A 21,460-nucleotide genomic window follows, 5' to 3' on the forward strand; every position below is an offset into this window, starting at 1 on the left:
CCAGGTATAATGTAATATCCCTGACTCTGTCCTGACCCTGTCCTGTCTCCCAGGTATAATGTAATATCCCTGACTCTGTCCTGTCTCCCAGGTATAATGTAATATCCCTGACTCTGTCCTGTCTCCCAGGTATAATGTAATATCCCTGACTCTGTCCTGTCTCCCAGGTATAATATATCCCTGACTCTGTCCTGTCTCCCAGGTATAATGTAATATCCCTGACTCTGTCCTGTCTCCCAGGTATAATGTAATATCCTGACTCTGTCCTGTCTCCCAGGTATAATGTGATATCCCTGACTCTGTCCTGTCTCCCAGGTATAATGTAATATCCCTGACTCTGTCCTGTCTCCCAGGTATATCCCTGACTCTGTCCTGTCTCCCAGGTATAATGTAATATCCCTGACTCTGTCCTGTCTCCCAGGTATAATGTAATATCCTGACTCTGTCCTGTCTCCCAGGTATAATGTAATATCCCTGACTCTGTCCTGTCTCCCAGGTATAATGTAATATCCTGTCCTGTCTCCCAGGTATAATGTAATATCCCTGACTCTGTCCTGTCTCCAGGTATAATGTAATATCCCTGACTCTGTCCTGTCTCCCAGGTATAATGTCCCTGATATCCCTGTATAATGTCCTGACTCTGTCCTGTCTCCCAGGTATAATGTAATATCCCTGACTCTGTCCTGTCTCCCAGGTATAATGTAATATCCCTGACTCTGTCCTGTCTCCCAGGTATAATGTAATATCCCTGACTCTGTCCTGACTCTGTCCTGTCTCCCAGGTATAATGTAATATCCCTGACTCTGTCCTGTCTCCCAGGTATAATGTAATATCCTGACTGACTCCTGTCCTGTCTCCCCAGGTATAATGTAATATCCCTGACTCTGTCTCTGTCTCCCAGGTATAATGTGATATGTCTCCTGACTCTGTCCTGTCTCCCAGGTATAATGTAATATCCCTGACTCTGTCCTGTCTCCCCAGGTATAATGTAGGTATAATGTGATATCCCTGACTCTGTCCTGACTCTGTCCTGTCTCCCCAGGTATAATGTAATATCCCTGACTCTGTCCTGTCTCCCAGGTATAATGTACTCTGTCCTGTCTCCCAGGTATAATGTGATATCCCTGACTCTGTCCTGTCTCCCAGGTAGGTAATGTAACATCCTCCTGACTCTGTCCTGTCTCCCAGGTATAATGTAATATCCCTGACTCTGTCCTGTCTCCCAGGTATAATGTGATATCTGTCCTGACCTGTCCTGTCTCCCAGGTATAATGTAATATCACTGACCTGTTCTGTCTCCCAGGTATAATGTAGGTATAATGTATAATGTAATATCACTCTGACTCCCTGTTCTGTCTCCCAGGTATAATGTGACTCTGTCCTGTATAATGACTTCACTGACCTGTTCTGTCTCCCAGGTATAATGTAATATCCCCTCTGTAACTCTGTCCTGTCCCCCAGGTATAATGTCCCAGGTATATCCCTGACTCTGTCCTGTCTCCCAGGTATAATGTAGGTATAATGTAATATTCCTGACTCTGTTCTGTCCCCCAGGTATAATGTCCTATCCCTGACTCTGTGTCCTGTCTCCCAGGTATAATGTAATATTCACGACTCTGTCCTGTCTCCCAGGTATAATGTGTATACTCTGTCCTGTCCCAGGTATAATGTCCTGACTCTGTCCTGTCTCCCAGGTATAATGTAATATCCCTGACTGTCCCTGTATCTGTCCCCCAGGTATAATGTAATATGACTCTGTCCTGACTCTGTTCTGTCTCCCAGGTATAATGTAATATCTGTCCTGACTCTGTCCTGTCTCCCAGGTATAATGTGTAATATGTCCTGACTCTGTCCTGTCTCCCAGGTATAATGTATGTAATATCCCTGACTCTGTCCTGTCTCCCAGGTATAATGTAATATCCATATCCCTGACTGACTCTGTCCTGTCTCCCAGGTATAATGTAATATCCCTGACTCTGTCCTGTCTCCCAGGTATCTCCTGACTCTGTCCTGTCTCCCAGGTATAATGTAATATCCCTGACTCTGTCCTGTCTCCCAGGTATAATGTAATATCCCTGACTCTGTCCTGTCTCCCAGGTATAATGTAATATCCCTGACTCTGTCCTGTCTCCCAGGTATAATGTAATATCCCTGACTCTGTCCTGTCTCCCAGGTATAATGTAATATCCCTGACTCTGTCCTGTCTCCCAGGTATAATGTAATATTCACTGACTCTGTCCTGTCTCCCAGGTATCCTGTAATGTATCCCTGACTGACTCTGTCCTGTCTCCCAGGTATAATGTAATATCCCTGACTCTGTCCTGTCTCCCAGGTATAATGTAATATCCCTGACTCTGTCCTGTCTCCCAGGTATAATGTAATATCCCTGACTCTGTCCTGTCTCCCAGGTATAATGTAATATCCCTGACTCTGTCCTGTCTCCCAGGTATAATGTAATATCCCTGACTCTGTCCTGTCTCCCAGGTATAATGTAATATCCCTGACTCTGTCCTGTCTCCCAGGTATAATGTAATATCCCTGACTCTGTCCTGTCTCCCAGGTATAATGTCTCCCAGGTATAATGTATGTCCTGACTCTGTCCTGTCTCCCAGGTATAATGTAATATCCCTGACTCTGTCCTGTCTCCCAGGTATAATGGTGACTCTGTCCTGTCTCCCAGGTATAATGTAATATCCCTGACTCTGTCCTGTCTCCCAGGTATAATGTAATATCCCTGACTCTGTCCTGTCTCCCAGGTATAATGTAATATCCCTGACTCTGTCCTGTCTCCCAGGTATAATGTAATATCCCTGACTCTGTCCTGTCTCCCAGGTATAATGTAATATCCCTCTGTCCTGTCCTGTCTCCCAGGTATAATGTAATATCCCTGACTCTGTCCTGTCTCCCAGGTATAATGTAATATCCCTGACTCTGTCCTGTCTCCCAGGTATAATGTAATATCCCTGACTCTGTCCTGTCTCCCAGGTATAATGTAATATCCCTGACTCTGTCCTGTCTCCCAGGTATAATGTAATATCCCTGACTCTGTCCTGTCTCCCAGGTATAATGTAATATCCTGACTCTGTCCTGTCTCCCAGGTATAATGTAATATCCCTGACTCTGTCCTGTCTCCCAGGTATAATGTAATATCCCTGACTCTGTCCTGTCTCCCAGGTATAATGTAATATCCCTGACTCTGTCCTGTCTCCCAGGTATAATGTAATATCCCTGACTCTGTCCTGTCTCCCAGGTATAATGTAATATCCCTGACTCTGTCCTGACTCTGTCCTGTCTCCCCAGGTATAATGTAATATCCCTGACTCTGTCCTGTCTCCCTAATGTCCTGTCTCTGTCCTGTCTCCCAGGTATAATGTAATATCCCTGACTCTGTCCTGTCTCCCAGGTATAATGTAATATCCCTGACTCTGTCCTCTCCCAGGTCCCTGACTCTGTCCTGTCTCCCAGGTATAATGTAATATCCCTGACTCTGTCCTGTCTCCCAGGTATAATGTAATATCCTGACTCTGTCCTGTCTCCCAGGTATAATGTAATATCCTGACTCTGTCCTGACTCTGTCCTGTCTCCCAGGTATAATGTAATATCCCTGACTCTGTCCTGTCTCCCAGGTATAATGTAATATCCCTGACTCTGTCCTGTCTCCCAGGTATAATGTAATATAATGATCCCTGACTCTGTCCTGTCTGTCCCCAGGTATAATGTAATATCCCTGATCTGTCTCCTGACTCTGTCCTGTCTCCCAGGTATAATGTAATATCCCTGACTCTGTCCTGTCTCCCAGGTATAATGTAATATCCCTGACTCTGTCCTGTCTCCCAGGTATAATGTAATATCCCTGACTCTGTCCTGTCTCCCAGGTATAATGTGATATCCCTGACTCTGTCCTGTCTCCCAGGTATAATGTAATATCCCTGACTCTGTCCTGTCTCCCAGGTATAATGTGATATCCCTGACTCTGTCCTGTCTCCCAGGTATAATGTAATATCCCTGACTCTGTCCTGTCTCCCAGGTATAATGTAATATCCCTGACTCTGTCCTGTCTCCCAGGTATAATGTAATATCCCTGACTCTGTCCTGTCTCCCAGGTATAATGTAATATCCCTGACTCTGTCCTGTCTCCCAGGTATAATGTAATATATCTGTCCTGACTCTAATATCCTGACTCTGTCCTGTCTCCCAGGTATAATGTAATATCCCTGACTCTGTCCTGTCTCCCAGGTATAATGTAATATCCCTGACTCTGTCCTGTCTCCCAGGTATAATGTAATATCCCTGACTCTGTCCTGTCTCCCAGGTATAATGTAATATCCCTGACTCTGTCCTGTCTCTCCAGGTATAATGTAATACTCTGTCCTGTCTCCCAGGTATAATGTAATATCCCTGACTAATATCCCTGGTCCTGACTGTCTGACTCTGTCCTGTCTCCCAGGTATAATGTAATATCCCTGACTCTGTATAATGTAATATCCCTGACTCTGTCCTGTCTCCCAGGTATAATGTATATGACTCTGTCCTGTCTCCCCCTGACTCTGTCCTGTCTCCCAGGTATAATGTAATATCCCTGACTCTGTCCTGTCTCCCAGGTATAATGTAATATCCCTGACTCTGTCCTGTCTCCCAGGTATAATGTAATATCCCTGACTCTGTCCTGACTCTGTCCTGTCTCCCAGGTATAATGTAATATCCCTGACTCTGTCCTGACTCTGTCCTGTCTCCCAGGTATAATGTAATATCCCTGACTCTGTCCTGTCTCCCAGGTATAATGTAATATCCCTGACTCTGTCCTGTCTCCCAGGTATAATGTAATATCCCTGACTCTGTCCTGTCTCCCAGGTATAATGTAATATCCCTGACTCTGTCCTGTCTCCCAGGTATAATGTAATATCCCTGACTCTGTCCTGTCTCCCAGGTATAATGTGATATTTCGTTACCTGCTGAGTGTGAGGCGGGTGCAGTCTGAGCTGCAGCACTGCTGGGCTCTTCAGATGCAGAGGAAACACCTCAAATCCAACCAGACAGACGCTGTCAAGTGGAGGCTACGTAACCACATGGCTTTCCTGGTGGACAACCTGCAGTACTACCTACAGGTGATTATATCTCCAGGAAATTACACGTGTCATTTAGCAGACACTGTCACAGTAGTGTGTGCATACGTTTTCATACTTGTCCCCCGTGGGAATCGAACCCTTGCTTTCCAAGTGCCATACTCTACCAACTGAGCCACACGGAACCACAACCACGTGTCATCTGTACATCCAAAGACTAAGTACTGTACAGTGCATCTGGTCTGTTTTTAAGAATAGAGAGCAGTAGTAAAGACAAGACTGTATAGTTTTTTTTACCTGTTTACCTGTTTTTTACCATATTCAGCTTTGGGAGGAAATTTGAGAGTCTCAATGCACCACACTCAGTTTACCATGGCCATACTAATGCAAACAAGCATTCCTTTCTTTGTTCTACAACTACAATGCACATTTGTTTTTGCTCCTCTTTCAAAACTGGTCCCATATCTGTATAGCCAGCTCAAAGGTGGTCATAGGAGTTGGCAAGACAACACATCTATTCCTATGACCAGGCTATGAATGACCTTGTTGTTGGTGCCATATTTCTAACATGGCTGTGCTGCTCCTCCTCTCTCCTCCTCTCTCCTCCCTCCTCTCTCAGGTGGACGTACTGGAGTCTCAGTTCTCTCAGCTGCTGCAGCAGATCAACTCCACCAGAGACTTTGAGAGCATCCGGCTGGCCCACGACCACTTCCTTAGCAACCTGCTAGCACAGTCCTTCATCCTGCTCAAGCCGGTTAGCGTCTCAATTTATAAGCATTTGACGTGAATACAATGTGGCAGTAATTTAAGGCCACTTCAACAACTTCTTTATTGCAGTCACGTTATGCAGATGTTCAGATTGCCATGTCACTTTGATATGGTTCCTGACAAGGTAACCACTTACCAGCCAATGGCACAACGAGACTGAAATGAAGACAACCTTGAACATGTTATTGCGCGTGCTAATCATGGATAACAACACTGTCAAATTAGGATTCAGCCTTGAATGACCACTTAGCTATGGTTTCCCATTCATTTTTGAATTTTGTCCAATGTCTTCTCTCCTATCCCAGGTGTTCCACTGTCTGAATGAGATCCTGGAGCTGTGTCATAACTTCTGCTCATTGGTCAGCCAAAACGTGGCTCCGCTGGATGAGAGAGGAACAGCCCAACTGGACATCTTGGTCAAGGTAAGGCTGTCTGCTAGAACTGCTAACAATAACCTTTCATCCATTGTCACACCTATATTACTATATTATAGTAATTGCTTGTAATCTTTGGTGCTAAATGGCCAATGCAAACAATGAAGTACTTCATCTGTAATTTCAGGGTTTCAGTCGTCAGTCCTTCCTGCTCTTCAAGATCCTGTCAGGTGTCAGAAACCACCAGATCAACTCTGACCTGGCTCAGCTGCTGCTCAGGCTGGACTACAACAAGTACTACACCCAGTCAGGAGGCACCCTGGGCAGGTAGGGACCTGACATGACACTACACCCTGGGCAGGTAGGGACCTGACATGACAGTACACCCTGGGCAGGTAGGGACCTGACACGACACTACACCCTGGGCAGGTAGGGACCTGACATGACACGACACTACACCCTGGGCAGGTAGGGACCTGACATGACATGACACTACACCCTGGGCAGGTAGGGACCTGACATGACACTACACTACACTACACCCTGGGCAGGTAGGGACATGACATGACACTACACTACACCCTGGGGACACTACACCCTGGGCAGGTAGGGACCTGACACTACACCCTGGGCAGGTAGGGACCTGACACCCTGGGAAGGTAGGGACTGACACTGCACCCTGGGCAGGTAGGGACCATGACACTACACACCCTGGGCAGGTAGGGACATGACACTACACTGCACCCTGGGCAGGTAGGGACCTGACCCATGACACTGACACTACACTACACCCTGGGCAGGTAGGGACCTGACATGACACTACACTACACCCTGGGCAGGTAGGGACCTGACATGACACTACACTACACCCTGGGCAGGTAGGGACCTGACATGACACCCTGGGCATAGGGACATGACTACACTACACCCTGGGCAGGTAGGGACCATGACACTACACTACACCCTGGGCAGGTAGGGACTGACACTACACTACACCCTGGGCAGGTAGGGGACATGACACTACACTACACCCTGGGCAGGTAGGGACCTGACATGACACTACACCCTGGGCAGGTAGGGACCTGACATGACACTACACTACACCCTGGGCAGGTAGGGACCCCAGGTAGGGACATGACACTACACTACACCCTGGGCAGGTAGGGACCTACACAGACATGACACATGACACTACACTACACCCTGGGCAGGTAGGGGACATGACACTACACTACACCCTGGGCAGGTAGGGAGGGACATGACACTACACTACACCCTGGGCAGGTAGGGACCTGACACTACACTACACCCTGGGCAGGTAGGGACATGACACTACACTACACCCTGGGCAGGTAGGGGACACTGACACTACACCCTGACTGACTACACTACACCCTGGGCAGGTAGGGACCTGACCCTGGGCATGACACTACACTACACCCTGGGCAGGTAGGGACCTGACATGACACTACACTACACCCTGGGCAGGTAGGGACCTGACATGACACTACACCCTGGGCAGGTAGGGACCTGACATGACACTACACTACACCCTGGGCAGGTAGGGACCTGACACACTACACTACACCCTGGGCAGGTAGGGACCTGACATGACACTACACCCTGGGCAGGTAGGGACCTGACATGACACTACACTGCACCCTGGGCAGGTAGGGACCTGACATGACACTACACTGACACACCCTGGGCAGGTAGGGACCTGACATGACAGGTAGGGACATGACTACACTACACCCTGGGCAGGTAGGGACCCCTAGGGACATGACATGACACTACACCCTGGGCAGGTAGGGGACATGACACTAGGGACCTGACACTACACCCTGGGCAGGTAGGGACATGACACTACACTACACCCTGGGCAGGTAGGGGGCAGGTAGGGGACACTGACACTAGGGACACTACACCCTGGGCAGGTAGGGACCTGACACAGGTAGGGATGACACTACACCCTGGGCAGGTAGGGACCTGACATGACACTGACACTACACCCTGGGCAGGTAGCAGGTAGGGACCTGACATGACACTACACTACACCCTGGGCAGGTAGGGACCTGACATGACACTACACTACACCCTGGGCAGGTAGGGACCTGACATGACACTACACCCTGGGCAGGTAGGGACCTGACATGACACTACACACCCTGGGCAGGTAGGGACCTGACATGACACTACACTACACCCCTGGGACAGGTAGGGACCTGACACTACACTACACCCTGGGCAGGTAGGGACCTGACATGACACTACACCCTGGGCAGGTAGGGACCCATGACATGACACTGACACACTACACCCTGGGCAGGTAGGGACATGACACTGACATGACACTACACCCTGGGCAGGTAGGGACCTGACATGACACTACACTACACCCTGGGCAGGTAGGGACCTGACATGACACTACACCCTGGGCAGGTAGGGACCTGACATGACACTACACTACACCCTGGGCAGGTAGGGACCTGACCCTGGGCATGACACTACACTCCACCCTGGGCAGGTAGGGACCTGACATGACACTACACCCTGGGCAGGTAGGGACCTGACATGACACTGCACCCTGGGCAGATAGGGGACCTGACATGACACTACACTACACCCTGGGCAGGTAGGGACATGACACACACTACACCCTGGACAGGTAGGGACACTACCTGACCCTGGGCAGGTAGGGACATGACACTACACTACACCCTTGGGGGCAGGCAGGTAGGGACCTGACATGACACTACACTACACCCTGGGCAGGTAGGGACCTGACATGACACTACACCCTGGGCAGGTAGGGACCTGACATGACACTACACCCTGGGCAGGTAGGGACCTGACATGACATGACACTGACATGACACACTACACCCTGGGCAGGTAGGGACCTGACATGACCCACAGGTACCACATGACACTACACTACACCCTGGGCAGGTAGGGACCTGACATGACACTACACTATACCCTGGGCAGGTAGGGACCTGACCTGACATGACACTGGGGACACTACACCCTGGGCAGGTGGGGACCTGACATGACACTACACTACACCCTGGGCAGGTAGGGACCTGACATGACACTACACACCCTGGGCAGATAGGGACCTGACATACACCCTATGCAGATAGGGACCTGACATGACACTACACCCTGGGCAGATAGGGACCTGACCCTACACCCATGACACTGACACACACCCTGGGCAGGTAGGGACCTGACATGACACTACACCCTGGGCAGGTAGGGACCTGACATGACACTACACTACACCCTGGGCAGGTAGGGACCTGACATGACACTACACTATACCCTGGGCAGGGGACACTACACCCTGGGGGCAGATAGGGACCTGACATGACACTACACCCTGGGCAGATAGGGACCTGACATGACACTACACCCTGGGCAGGTAGGGACCTGACATGATGCGACCCCCTCTACCAATCCTAACCAATCGTGGGGAACAGAGCCGGTCCCGTCCTCCCTGGGGCCCTAAGCAAAATTCTGCTAAGCGCCCCTCCTACCTGACCTGTAAACCATTTGCCATTGTCACACCTGACACCCCAGTGCTCCCACTACAATCCTCCCTCCTTTAAAACAGTTTGCTCCATCTGTCAGTCTAAGAATAAGTAGACCTATACAGAACAGAATGAGGTATAAACAAACTATATTTAATGAATATAATTTCTATAGAATCTTAAGATAATTGAATATTAACATAAATAAGAAATTGTAGAAAATAATCCAATATAACAGTGAGCTTTGGCTCTGCTGCCTGGTAATTAGTCCAGTCCTCACATGTAGCTTTGTCTATACAATGTAAACATGAGCCTATAGGCTATGGCTGCAGCTATATGTCTCAAAATAGTCAAATAAAACCTATACAGCTGTGTGATTAACTTTGGTTCCCTCTACAGCCTGGGCATTTTCAGCATCAGCATGGACACCAGTCTATCTGGACTGTCTGGAAGAAATGGAGAAAGTATGTCACATAGTTATGTAAGCAGTCATTTACACACATGCACTTCTGCCATACAATCTTACAATGTTACTAAGTGTCCAAACATTTGAATTCAAATCTTACCATCAAAATATTCCTCTTCTGCTCATTCTTGATGCAAAGTCATCAAAGGACATGTGTTTCCCCACGTCATGATGTATGCTCATGATGGCCAGACCACCCAAACCTTCCTGTGACATGGAAGACCTCAGGTAGCTTTTGATGAGCTTTTATTTTGAAAAGCTCCTCTCTGCCGATACTACTGTTACTGGTAGGGTGACTGCAGTACTTAGGGCCGTCCAGAGGTTAGGATAGAGTTCCTCCAGGTTGTTCTCACAGAGAAAGGAAAGGCAGTCATCTATCTGATGGCAGATCAGGTACATTCTGAATCTCATGTGCCAGATCCATTCCACTGATGTCACAGACATCTCTGAAGGTTAGATAGTTTAACTTCCATGCACTGAGCCTTAAGATTCACTGGACATCTGAGAGGCAGTACTGAAGTTCAGCAATACTCCATATTTGGTTTTCACCTGATTGAGTGTTTCAAATCTCTCATCCGTGGATGTCACAGCAGAGTCGATCACAATGTTGAAGTAGTTGACTTCAAGGTTTTTCAGTGCGTCAGTCACTGGTTCATCAGGAGCCTCGTAGCTGAAATACCTCTTGCTGTTTCTGTCTCTTCTCTTTCAGAAATGCCTCCACATTAATTTCTTCACAAATGCTGTTGTCTGGGCCTCAGAGAATCCAGTTTCCCGGTGTGAAGTGAGGGAGGCCTCTGCATTTGAGATTAAATTCACGGCGATATCCAACTGCATTGAGGTGGATTGGAGGAGCTTGTTCACCTTGTTTGTCATTGTCAGTATCTCACACCATACGACACAGCAAATCAAGAAGCCGTAGGACACAACTTCCTCTGCAAGTGCTCGTGCCTCCATTTTGGCCGCAGGATCGTTGCTCGTCTGTCTGGCTTCCAGTAATGCCTCCCAAACCTCAGAAGCCTGATACCTGATGGCATGAACACTTTGGAGCCTACTCTCCCATCTTGTGAAGCCTGATACCTGATTGCATGAACACTTTGGAGCCTACTCTCTCATCTTGTGAAGCCTGATACCTGATTGCATGAACACTTTGGAGCCTACTCTCTCATCTTGTGAAGCCTACTCTCCCATCTTGTGAAGCCTGATGGCATGAACACTTTGGAGCCTACTCTCCCATCTTGTGAAGCCTGATACCTGATTGCATGAACACTTTGGAGCCTACTCTCCCATCTTGTGAAGCCTGATACCTGATTGCATGAACACTTTGGAGCCTACTCTCTCATCTTGTGAAGCCTGATACCTGATTGCATGAACAACACTCTCCCATCTTGGAGCCTAGCCTCTCTCCCATCTTGTGAAGCCTGATACCTGATTGCATGAACACTTTGGAGCCTACTCTCCCATCTTTGAAGCCTGAGAACCTTGTGAAGCCTGATTGCATGAACACTTTAGCCTCTCCCATCTTGTGAAGCCTGATACCTGATTGCATGAACACTTTGGAGCCTACTCTCCCATCTTGTGAAGCCTGATACCTGATTGCATGAACACTTTGGAGCCTACTCTCCCATCTTGTGAAGCCTGATTGCATGAACACTTTGGAGCCTACTCTCCCATCTTGTGAAGCCTGATTGCATGAACACTTTGGAGCCTACTCTCCCATCTTGTGAAGCCTGATACCTGATTGCATGAACACTTTGGAGCCTACTCTCTCATCTTGTGAAGCCTGATACCTGATTGCATGAACACTTTGGAGCCTACTCTCCCATCTTGTGAAGCCTGATACCTGATTGCATGAACACTTTGGAGCCTACTCTCCCATCTTGTGAAGCCTGATACCTGATTGCATGAACACTTTGGAGCCTACTCTCCCATCTTGTGAAGCCTGATACCTGATTGCATGAACATCTTTGAACCTTTAGCCTACTCTCCCATCTTGTGAAGCCTGATACCTGATTGCATGAACACTTTGGAGCCTACTCTCCCATCTTGTGAAGCCTGATACCTGATTGCATGAACACTTTGGAGCCTACTCTCCCATCTTGTGAAGCCTTACCTGATTGATGAACACTTTGGAGCCTACTCTCCCATCTTGTGAAGCCTGATACCTGATGCATGAACACTTTGGAGCCTACTCTCCCATCTTGTGAAGCCTGATACCTGATGAACACTTTGGAGCCTACTCCCATCTTGTGAAGCCTGATACCTGATTGCATGAACACTTTGGAGCCTACTCTCCCATCTTGTGAAGCCTGATACCTGATTGCATGAACACTTTGGAGCCTACTCTCCCATCTTGTGAAGCCTGATACCTGATTGCATGAACACTTTGGAGCCTACTCTCCCATCTTGTGTCACTCGGTTATGTTCATGTGTTTCTTCAAAACACTCCATCTTTGTGTGCCAGCTGAAAATAAGGTGAAGAGCTTTCGCACATGCCCAAATGTTTAGAGTAGGTGCGCCACATGGGATGAACACGACTCTGAGATTTTTTTGGAGCAGTCTGGCTTTACTCCTTAGTGCTTGCCCTTCATGTTGCCCCCATTATCATAAGCTTGCCCTCTGCAATCTTCAAATGGAATCTTCAGCTCGTTCAGCTTATCTAAGATGACAGTGGACACCATTCCAGATAGACTGGTGTCCATGCTGATGCTGAAAATGCCCAGGCTGTAGAGGGAACCAAAGTTAATCACACAGCTGTATTCAAGCCTGTTGTAACCTCAACATTCACAAAGCCAAGGAAGTGCTCCTTGATCTCTGGCTTTCCCTTAAAGCAATGCTTCTCAGAATAATGGACATTTGCTCCTGGTGACTAATGTTAGGTTCAAGATAATGGAGAAGTACTTTGTCTTTTACTTGAGTCATCATTGCTTCTAGAATCTTGTCACTCACAATCTGTATCAGCTCATTCTGTGTGCGCTTCCCAAGGTAATGAACATGTGTCTCTCCATCTTTAATTTTGCTGAGATGGATTTTCCATAATGGGGTCAAATTTTGCCAGTAATTCAACCTCTTTTCAGAAGTTTCCATTCTGGTTGGAAGCTCCTGGTAATCTTTTCCCCAATTAGCCAGCTCCCGGTAATCTTTTTCCCCCATTTAGCCAGCTCCCGGTAATCTTTTTCCCCCATTTAGCCAGCTCCCGGTAATCTTTTCCCCCCAATTAGCCAGCTCCCGGGAATCTTTTCCCCAATTAGCCAGCTCCCGGGAATCTTTTCCCCCATTTAGCCAGCTCCCGGGAATCTTTTCCCCCATTTAGCCAGCTCCCGGGAATCTTTTCCCCAATTAGCCAGCTCCCGGGAATCTTTTCCCCATTTTAGCCAGCTCCCGGGAATCTTTTCCCCATTTAGCTGGCTCCTGGTCATCTTTTCCCCAATTAGCCAGCTGTCTCTGTAATAAGCCTGATGGAAACCTCTTCTAGACTTGTCTTTAGGTTAAAAAAATCCAGTCCTAATTTGAATGGACCTCAGCGCACCAACTCAGTCCTCATAAAGTATGTTAAGACTGGGGGCCAATCTGCTGGGTCATTTGGTGGAGCAGCAACTGTTCTATTAGGGTCTGAGCTGCTTGTATCTGATGCTGGCTGTACACCTCTGGTTGTGCTAGTACTGGCTGAGGCTGTACTTCACCTGGGTCTGTGTTAGTGCTTGTCGAAGACTGCTGTATTGGGTCTGTGTTAGTGCTTGTCGAAGACGGCAGTACTGGGTCTGTGTTAGTACTTGCTGAAGACGGCTGTACTGGGTCTGTGTTAGTACTTGCTGAAGACGGCTGTACTGGGTCTGTGTTAGTACTTGCTGAAGACGGCAGTACTGGGTCTAGTTCTGGCTGAGGCTGGATGTGGATCAACTGAGACTGTGCTTGTACTGACTGATGATCCAGCATCTCCACAACTGAAGCATAGCACCTGTAAATTAGATGAATACTATTCATTTGATCCTCTGCATCAGGCCCATTCAAACTGGCTTCCCCAGATTTCCTTTTATACATTTTCAAATAGAAAATACTATTTATACTATGGCTTGGCTGAATACTTGGTTATTATTACTGAGAGATGTGCATCCATATTGCCCAGCTAATCAACTTTTAAATTCAATATATACATCAATAGTCAATGTCAATTTATTGCTTTCCATCTTGCATTAGTCCAGAGTTGTAACTATTTATAAACACTGTTGCCCTTTGTATTTCACTCTCACATTTGTCAAGCACAAAGTCACAGAACACAGCCCTGGAAGTGTCTGGCAAGCAACAGACAGACCAGGAGATGCACTGCCCAGCAAGACAGACTACAGAGATGCACTGCAAGCTAGTACATCAACTTAACGTGACTGTTATTTGCTGACATCAAACAAGTTTACCTGATTGCTGATCCCGCAATTCACTCTCATGGTGTTTTCTCCTTTCGTGACCAGAAGGATAGTTCCACTTCATCCTCTCATCGAAGTTGTAAACATTGACACCCGCTTTGACACGAGGGGAGGTGGGGCCCTACGCAACTTGCGTAGGAAGCGTATAGGGCTACTCGGCTCTGGTGGGGAAAATGCAAAACTGACCCAACATCAGCGTCTAGGGGGAACTTAACCCTACACACCCCTCAACACTGATACCTGTATTTTGCCTTCATTTGCAGTTTCTGATTGGGAGAGAAAATGGAGGATGATTTCCAGATGAGGTCTTTAGTAACAAGCGTTCCAGACCATTTATCTTCAAGTCGGATGGAAGGACTTGAAAATCAGTATGTTGTTGCATAACCCCATTGTGTCCTGAAACCTCTTCGTTTCAATGATTATTCTGTATGGTTCCTCTAGCTTGGTCCCAGATCTGTTTGCTCTGTATGAGTTGGCTATACAGCACAAACCGATTTGAGAACAGGCTGTTTCAATCAGATACAAGCTCTGTTACTTACCCTATTGTATAAATTGTAAATACTGTTTCATTAATGTGTGTGCCTTTTCATGAAGAAACAGACAAATAAACCATCATTAAAATGAAAGTCAGTTTATTATTCCATAAAAACAGACAGGTTAAAACTATATACAGTAGCATGCAATAGAACTGACAATACATTTAACATTGTTGACGGTGTGTATGTAGGTACAAGTTGCTCCTAAGCACTGACACAGGGTCATATCACCCCTCATAACGGTTATGATTGCGAGTTGGGAAACTGATCCCAGATCTGAGGATAAGGGCATCTTCTACCTACAATAAACCTTTGTGTGCGAAGGGAGGCTTGGATTAGGATGAGGGTTGGGATGTGTAGTCATGATGATATTGGGGGTTGCTATGGTAACCCAGGCGCTCCCCACAGATCAGACTGTGGATTAGCCACTCGGGCGACACCATGGGTACTTCCTGTGATGTCACACTCTTCAGAACCAATGGAGGACAGGTGCGGTCTGTGACCACCACATCAAACTTGCCCACAGGAATGTCTGTTGATGCAAACATAAGACGCATTATGAAAGCAGACATCCAGAACATGCATTTGTCTCTACTCAAGGCTCATGGTCATCTTTTTGGCTTTTACTCTAGAATGTTACCTAGTGATCATCTTGAACTACTTGTTGCGTAGGCATCAAGATTAGAAACATTAGCTTGACAATAATGTAACACAGGAGAACAGAAAGTGGAAAAGGTGGATTGAACCAGTGACCTTCAGGGCTAATAAGTGTTAGGGGTGTTACCATACAGACACACCAACATGTTTGTTTTGATCATTTTCAAGCAGTGCTAGGACAGGAGAGCATGTATTGTACTGTACGTACCAGAGCTGTCCTTTTCTGCTTGATGCTGTCTCACAGAGGAAGCTCCACTCATCATCAGCAGCTCAGACCACAGCTCCGCCGGCTCCTCAAATACCAACAGGACCCGCAGGGCCTTAAACGGGCTGCAGCGCGGATGCCTGATCAAAATAAACAAAAGCACTCAATGCATTCCCCTCAGCACCAGGACCATATTCATTCTTGAAGTGTTTTGTTCACTTTGAATGCATGACTCTATAGCCACCATGGTTATTTGTTTTGACCTGCTGGTCATCTAGGAACAGTTGAACACATCTGGCACAAGTACTCTTAAAGTCCACCTGGTACATCCAGAGGACTGGCCACCCCTCAGAGCCTGTTCCTGCCTTTCCAGGGAGTTTTTCCTAGCCACTGTGCTTATGCATTGCTTGCTCTAAGGGGTTTTAGGCTGGGTATCTGTAAAGCACTTTGTGACAACTGCTATTGTTAAAAGGGTTTTATAAAATGTGTTTGATTGATAGACTGTGGATGCCATTATAATAGTAGACTACCAGTGTTTACATTTGTATCACTTGAGAGAGCCAACTTAATGTGCCTGCATTATTCCTATATGATAGGGACAGGTGTAGTCTGACAATTTTTAGACATAAACAACTACAATCCCCACCATTCCACTATGCGCTCGTCAGGGCCCACTCCGGCGGGCAGCAGGTAGTTCCTGTAGTTGAGCAGCTTGCCCTCCTTGCAACAGTCCCTCACCCAGATGTGAGACACACACGGCACACCACTGGCCACACACAGCAGGTACTTCCTGGTTCGGCTATGCTGGTCGGTGATCAGCAGGCTCTGATAGGCCGCCTTGCACTGCGGCGGGAGGGAATCACAAGAGAGGACACTTCACGATGGGCAATATTAGAAATTGAATATGTAGAAGGAAAGCTAAACATTGCATTCTTTTAGTGGAGCAATTGAGGGAAGAATGCTGAAATGGAACTTGAACCAGGGACCCTTTGTTTACAGAGCAAGTGCACTACCTCCTGTGACATATACAGTTGAAGTCAGAAGTTTACATAGACCTTAGCCAAATACATTTAACTCAGTTTTTCACAATTCCTGACATTTAATCCTAGTAAAAATTCCCTGTTTTAGGTCAGTTAGGATCACCACTTCATTTTAAGAATGTGAAATGTCAGAATAATAGTAGTGATTTATTTCAGCTTTTATTTGATCACTTTCCCAGTAGGTCAGAAGTTTACATACACTCAATTAGTATTTGGTAGCATTGCCTTTAAATTGTTTAACTTGGGTCAAACGTTTCAGGTAGCCTTCCACAAGCTTCCCACAATAAGTTGGGGGAATTTTGGCCCGTTCCTCCTGACAGAGCTGGTGTAACTGAGTCAGGTTTGTAGGCCTCCTTGCTCCCATGCGCTTTTTCAGTTCTGCCCACAAATGTTCTATGGGATTGAGGTCAGGGCTTTGTGATGGCCACTCCAATACGTTGACTTTGTTGTCCTTAAGCCATTTTGTCACAACTTTGGAAATATGGACAATGACCCCAAGCATTTGGAAGACCCATTTGAGACCAAGCTTTAACTTCCTGACTGATGTCTTGAGATGTTGCTTCAATATATCCACATAATTTTCCTGCCTCATGATGCCATCTATTTTGTGAAGTGCATCAGTCCCTCCTGCAGCAAAGCACCCCCAACATGATGCTGCCACCCTCGTGCTTCACGGTTGGGATGGTGTTCTTTGGCTTGCAAGCATCCTCCTTTTTCCTCCTAACATAAATGGTCATTATGGCCAAACAGTTCTATTTTTGTTTCATCAGACCAGAGGACATCTCTTCAAAAAGTATGATCATTGTCCCCATATGCAGTTGCAAACCGTAGTCTGTCTTATTTATGGCAGTTTTGGAGCAGTGGCTTCTTCCTTGCTGAGCGGCTTTTCAGGTCATGTCGATATAGGACTCGTTTTATTGTGGATATACTTTTGTACCTGTTTCCTCCAGCATCTTCACAAGGTCCTTTGCTGTTGTTCTGGGATTGATTTGCACTTTTCATCTCTAGAAGACAGAACACGTCTCCTTCTTGAGCAGTATGACTGCTGCGTTGTCCCATGGTGTTTGTTCAGATGAAAGTGGTACCTTCAGGCGTTTGGAAATTGCTCCCAAGGATGAACCAGATTTGTGGAGGTCTAAAATTTTTCTTCTGAGGTCTTGGGTGATTTCTTTTGATTTTCCCATGATGTCAAGCAAAGAGGCACTGAGTTTAAAGGTAGGCCTTGAAATACATCCACAGGTACACCTCCAATTGACTCAAATTATGTCAATTAGCCTATCAGAAGCTTCTAAAGCCATGACATAATTTTCTGGAATTTTCCAAGCCGTTTAAATCCACAGTCAACTTAGTGTAGGTAAACTTCTGACCCACTGAAATTGTGATACAGTGAATTATAAGTGAAATAATTAGTCTGTAAACAATTGTTGAGAAAATTACTTGTGTCATGCACAAAGTAGATGTCCTAACCGACTTGCCAAAACTATAGTTTGTTAACAAGAAATTTGTGGAGTGGTTGAAAAACAAGTTTATGACTCTAACCTAAGTGTAGGCTTCATCATAGACTTCCAACTTCAACTGTAGGTGCAGAGGATGTAGTGTGCCTACATACAGTAATGCCTCCCTACTGTCGCTTCTCTCCATATTCCATGAGAACTGACATGGCTGTAGAAGTGTGCTCATAGAAATAGAATTGCAGTGAAATGAGAGGCTGTCCCTTCTAGTAATTCTCTTTCTATGGGTGTTCCATGTCACCTGTTCCTCGTTGAAGTCGTTGAGGATGAAGCCTGCTCCGGCCTCCAGCTGGGTCTCAGTGTAGCGTTTGTGATAGGGGGCCGTCTGCACATACTCTATTGGAGGGAAGGGACAACATAAAACATGTTAACATACACAATCAGAGAGATCTTTAGCTGTCATTTAGATAAACAAAAAAGGATGTTGTGTGTCTTAAATTAATTAAATACATTTCATTGAGGCTGCACAGACCACTGTGGAAGACCTTTGCCTAAAACTAACCAGATTCCTGGGCAGAATTTTTACTTGATCCACACACTCAGTAATTGTTTTCTTGCAAGTTTCCCAGTGACATCAATTATTAACACAAGTCTCAAAGTTAGGATCCTGACGATTTATGAATATCTGTCAAACTTTAATATTGGAATGGACATCAAATTAGAGACCCCATAATAATTCAAATATAAATGTGGGTCTCCCCCAAAAGGTCAAAGATTTCAATGTTGTGCACCCCCAAAAGACAATGTATAATTTGAACACTGGAATGAACTATCCCTTTAAGGGGTGTTCCACAGTCTGGGAATACACAAGGGTCCCATCCAGAAATGACCCCTGGACCCTATGGTTTATGCATGTGGAGATCTGACTGGATTTGAGAGGTGTTTGCAATTTGATAGTACTATAGCTCCACCCTGTCCTCTGATAGGCCAGATGGAGTTTCACCATATTGCTTATACCAATCAAATCCTCTCCCATCTCCACAAGGGTGTAGGGTTTAGGGGTAGATTTGGGATTGGGCCATAGCCTTCTCACCCTCCTCGCCATCGCTGATTGTCTGGTTGGTCTGGCGGTCGCTCTCTGATGATGCGGTCAGCATGAAGGCAAAGCCCAGGAAGAGAGATGCACTCTGGGGCAGCGGGCCGTGAGTCTCCGCCAGGTCACTATGGTCCCAGGGCAGGTCAGTGCCACTGCCTGAGGTGTTACACACACCAACCCGCTGACCTGTGGAGAGAAATGAATGGATGGACACATACAGACGCCCAATCAGACACATACACAGAGAGAGAAATAAAAGAGAGAAATAGAGAGACGGCAAAAATTAGAAACCATCAATGAAACAGCTGGAATTGTGTATTTCAAGAGAGAAAAGGTCTATGAAGAAAAAGAGCTTTATAACAGACTGAGGAAGAACACGAACACCACCGGTGCAGTAAAACATGAGCTTCAGCCCTTCAAACACCACCGGTGCAGTAAAACATGAGCGTCAGCCCTTCAAACACCACCGGTGCAGTAAAACATGAGCTTCAGCCCTTCAAACACCACCGGTGCAGTAAAACATGAGCGTCAGCCCTTCAAACACCACCAGTGCAGTAAAACATGAGCTTCAGCTCTTCAAACACCACCGGTGCAGTAAAACATGAGCTTCAGCTCTTCAAACAACTAAAGGAAAACAGGTTTGACTTGACACTTCTCTCAATGTCATGAAACATTGTCTGCCGTCACTCAAAACAAGTTTTTGGGATCCGTGCGCGGTTCAAAGGAGTGAAAGGTTTATGGAAAGACACCCCTCTAAGCAAATATTCAGTGGATAATATAAAAACACACCTTTACCTGTTTCCTTTACACATGTGGACCAACACCAAGTCTATTAGTAGTTATTCACATACCAACTCAGCCTAAGGTCCTCTGTCGCTCCGTTGGTAAAGCATGGCACTTGCAACGCCAGGATAGTGGTTTCAATTCCCAGGACCACCCATTTTAAAGAAAACATTTTTTTATTTGACCTTTAACTAGGAAAGTCAGTTAAGAACAAATTCTTATTTTCAATGACAGCCTAGGAACAGTGGGTTAACTGCCTTGTTCTTGGGCAGAACGACAGATTTTTTATCTTGTCAGCTCAGGGATTCGATCTTGCAACCTTTCGGTTACTAGTCCAACACTCTACCACCAGGCTACCTGCCACCTCGTACATAAAATGTATGCAGTATGCACGCATGACTAAGTGGCTTTGGATAAAAGCGTCTACTAAATGGCATATATTATTATATTATAAGGAGAGGGTGGTGGTTGCAGTGCACTGTGGTAGTCAAAAATGTCTGTGGGTCTGAATACAAACTCAAAGGCTTTATGACTGGTTATATACTGTAATCTCTATAGAGAGCTGGCAATACTAAGAATACTCTTTACAGAAAATCATTTCAAATATCCAAATCTTTATTAAAAAAAATGGTGTTAAAAAAACATGACATTTTCAATGCGTGCCCTGCTCTTATAGTTCATAATTCCATTCAGAAAAACTACCAATACTGACTAAAACCAATTGTATTAATAAATAGTTAAAATGTACATTGCAGCAGTCTAAAAATTCTGCACCCCACTGAGACCAATTATGTTAATAAATATAGAAATACATTTCTAGAATGTATAAAATGCCTCCACCTATCCAAACCATCACCAAGGGCTCTCAGTCTACTGTTCTGGGGTCAGGTCTGTATGGTTTGCTCAGTGATCTATTCTCCGAGGTTTAGGTTAGGGCTGTGGCTTAGTGTTAAATAGACTGGGGTTGGAGGTGGGCATTTTAGGTTTTGGGTTGACATTTAAGTTGAACCTAAATGTTAGAGGTTACAGTTGAGAGTTTAGGCTTGGACACAGAGGTTAGGTGTAGG

The 21,460-nt window shown here is 46.2% G+C and overlaps 2 protein-coding genes across 11 annotated transcripts in view; one reads left to right on the forward strand and one right to left on the reverse strand.

Moving 5' to 3' along the window:
• tubgcp4 (tubulin, gamma complex associated protein 4) overlaps window positions 1-21,460 on the forward strand; it is a 45,086-nt gene that overhangs the window by 20,140 nt on the left and 3,486 nt on the right. For 3 of the 6 annotated variants that reach the window (XM_042318612.1, XM_042318608.1, XM_042318613.1), the window contains exons 14-19: window positions 4,928-5,105; window positions 5,683-5,817; window positions 6,137-6,253; window positions 6,393-6,532; window positions 10,141-10,222; window positions 14,889-15,251. In XM_042318612.1, the coding sequence (XP_042174546.1) occupies window positions 4,928-5,105; window positions 5,683-5,817; window positions 6,137-6,253; window positions 6,393-6,532; window positions 10,141-10,222; window positions 14,889-14,918 (682 nt within the window). In that variant the 3' untranslated portion in view covers window positions 14,919-15,251. Of the gene's footprint in view, window positions 1-4,927; window positions 5,106-5,682; window positions 5,818-6,136; window positions 6,254-6,392; window positions 6,533-10,140; window positions 10,223-14,888; window positions 15,252-21,460 lie in introns of those variants that run through there. The other 3 variants (XM_042318609.1, XM_042318611.1, XM_042318610.1) reach the window with 3 other exon arrangements.
• Window positions 15,241-21,460, reverse strand: part of tp53bp1 (tumor protein p53 binding protein, 1) — a 34,806-nt gene continuing 28,586 nt past the window's right edge. For all 5 annotated transcript variants that reach the window (XM_042318605.1, XM_042318604.1, XM_042318606.1 and 2 more), the window contains 5 exons: window positions 19,608-19,796; window positions 18,816-18,910; window positions 16,670-16,866; window positions 16,027-16,163; window positions 15,241-15,693 (listed from right to left, as the gene is read on the reverse strand). In XM_042318605.1, the coding sequence (XP_042174539.1) occupies window positions 15,497-15,693; window positions 16,027-16,163; window positions 16,670-16,866; window positions 18,816-18,910; window positions 19,608-19,796 (815 nt within the window). In that variant the 3' untranslated portion in view covers window positions 15,241-15,496. The remainder of the gene's footprint in view (window positions 15,694-16,026; window positions 16,164-16,669; window positions 16,867-18,815; window positions 18,911-19,607; window positions 19,797-21,460) is intronic.

The sequence above is a fragment of the Oncorhynchus tshawytscha genome, unplaced genomic scaffold (assembly GCF_018296145.1).
Source record: "Oncorhynchus tshawytscha isolate Ot180627B unplaced genomic scaffold, Otsh_v2.0 Un_scaffold_530_pilon_pilon, whole genome shotgun sequence".
NCBI lineage: Eukaryota > Metazoa > Chordata > Actinopteri > Salmoniformes > Salmonidae > Oncorhynchus > Oncorhynchus tshawytscha.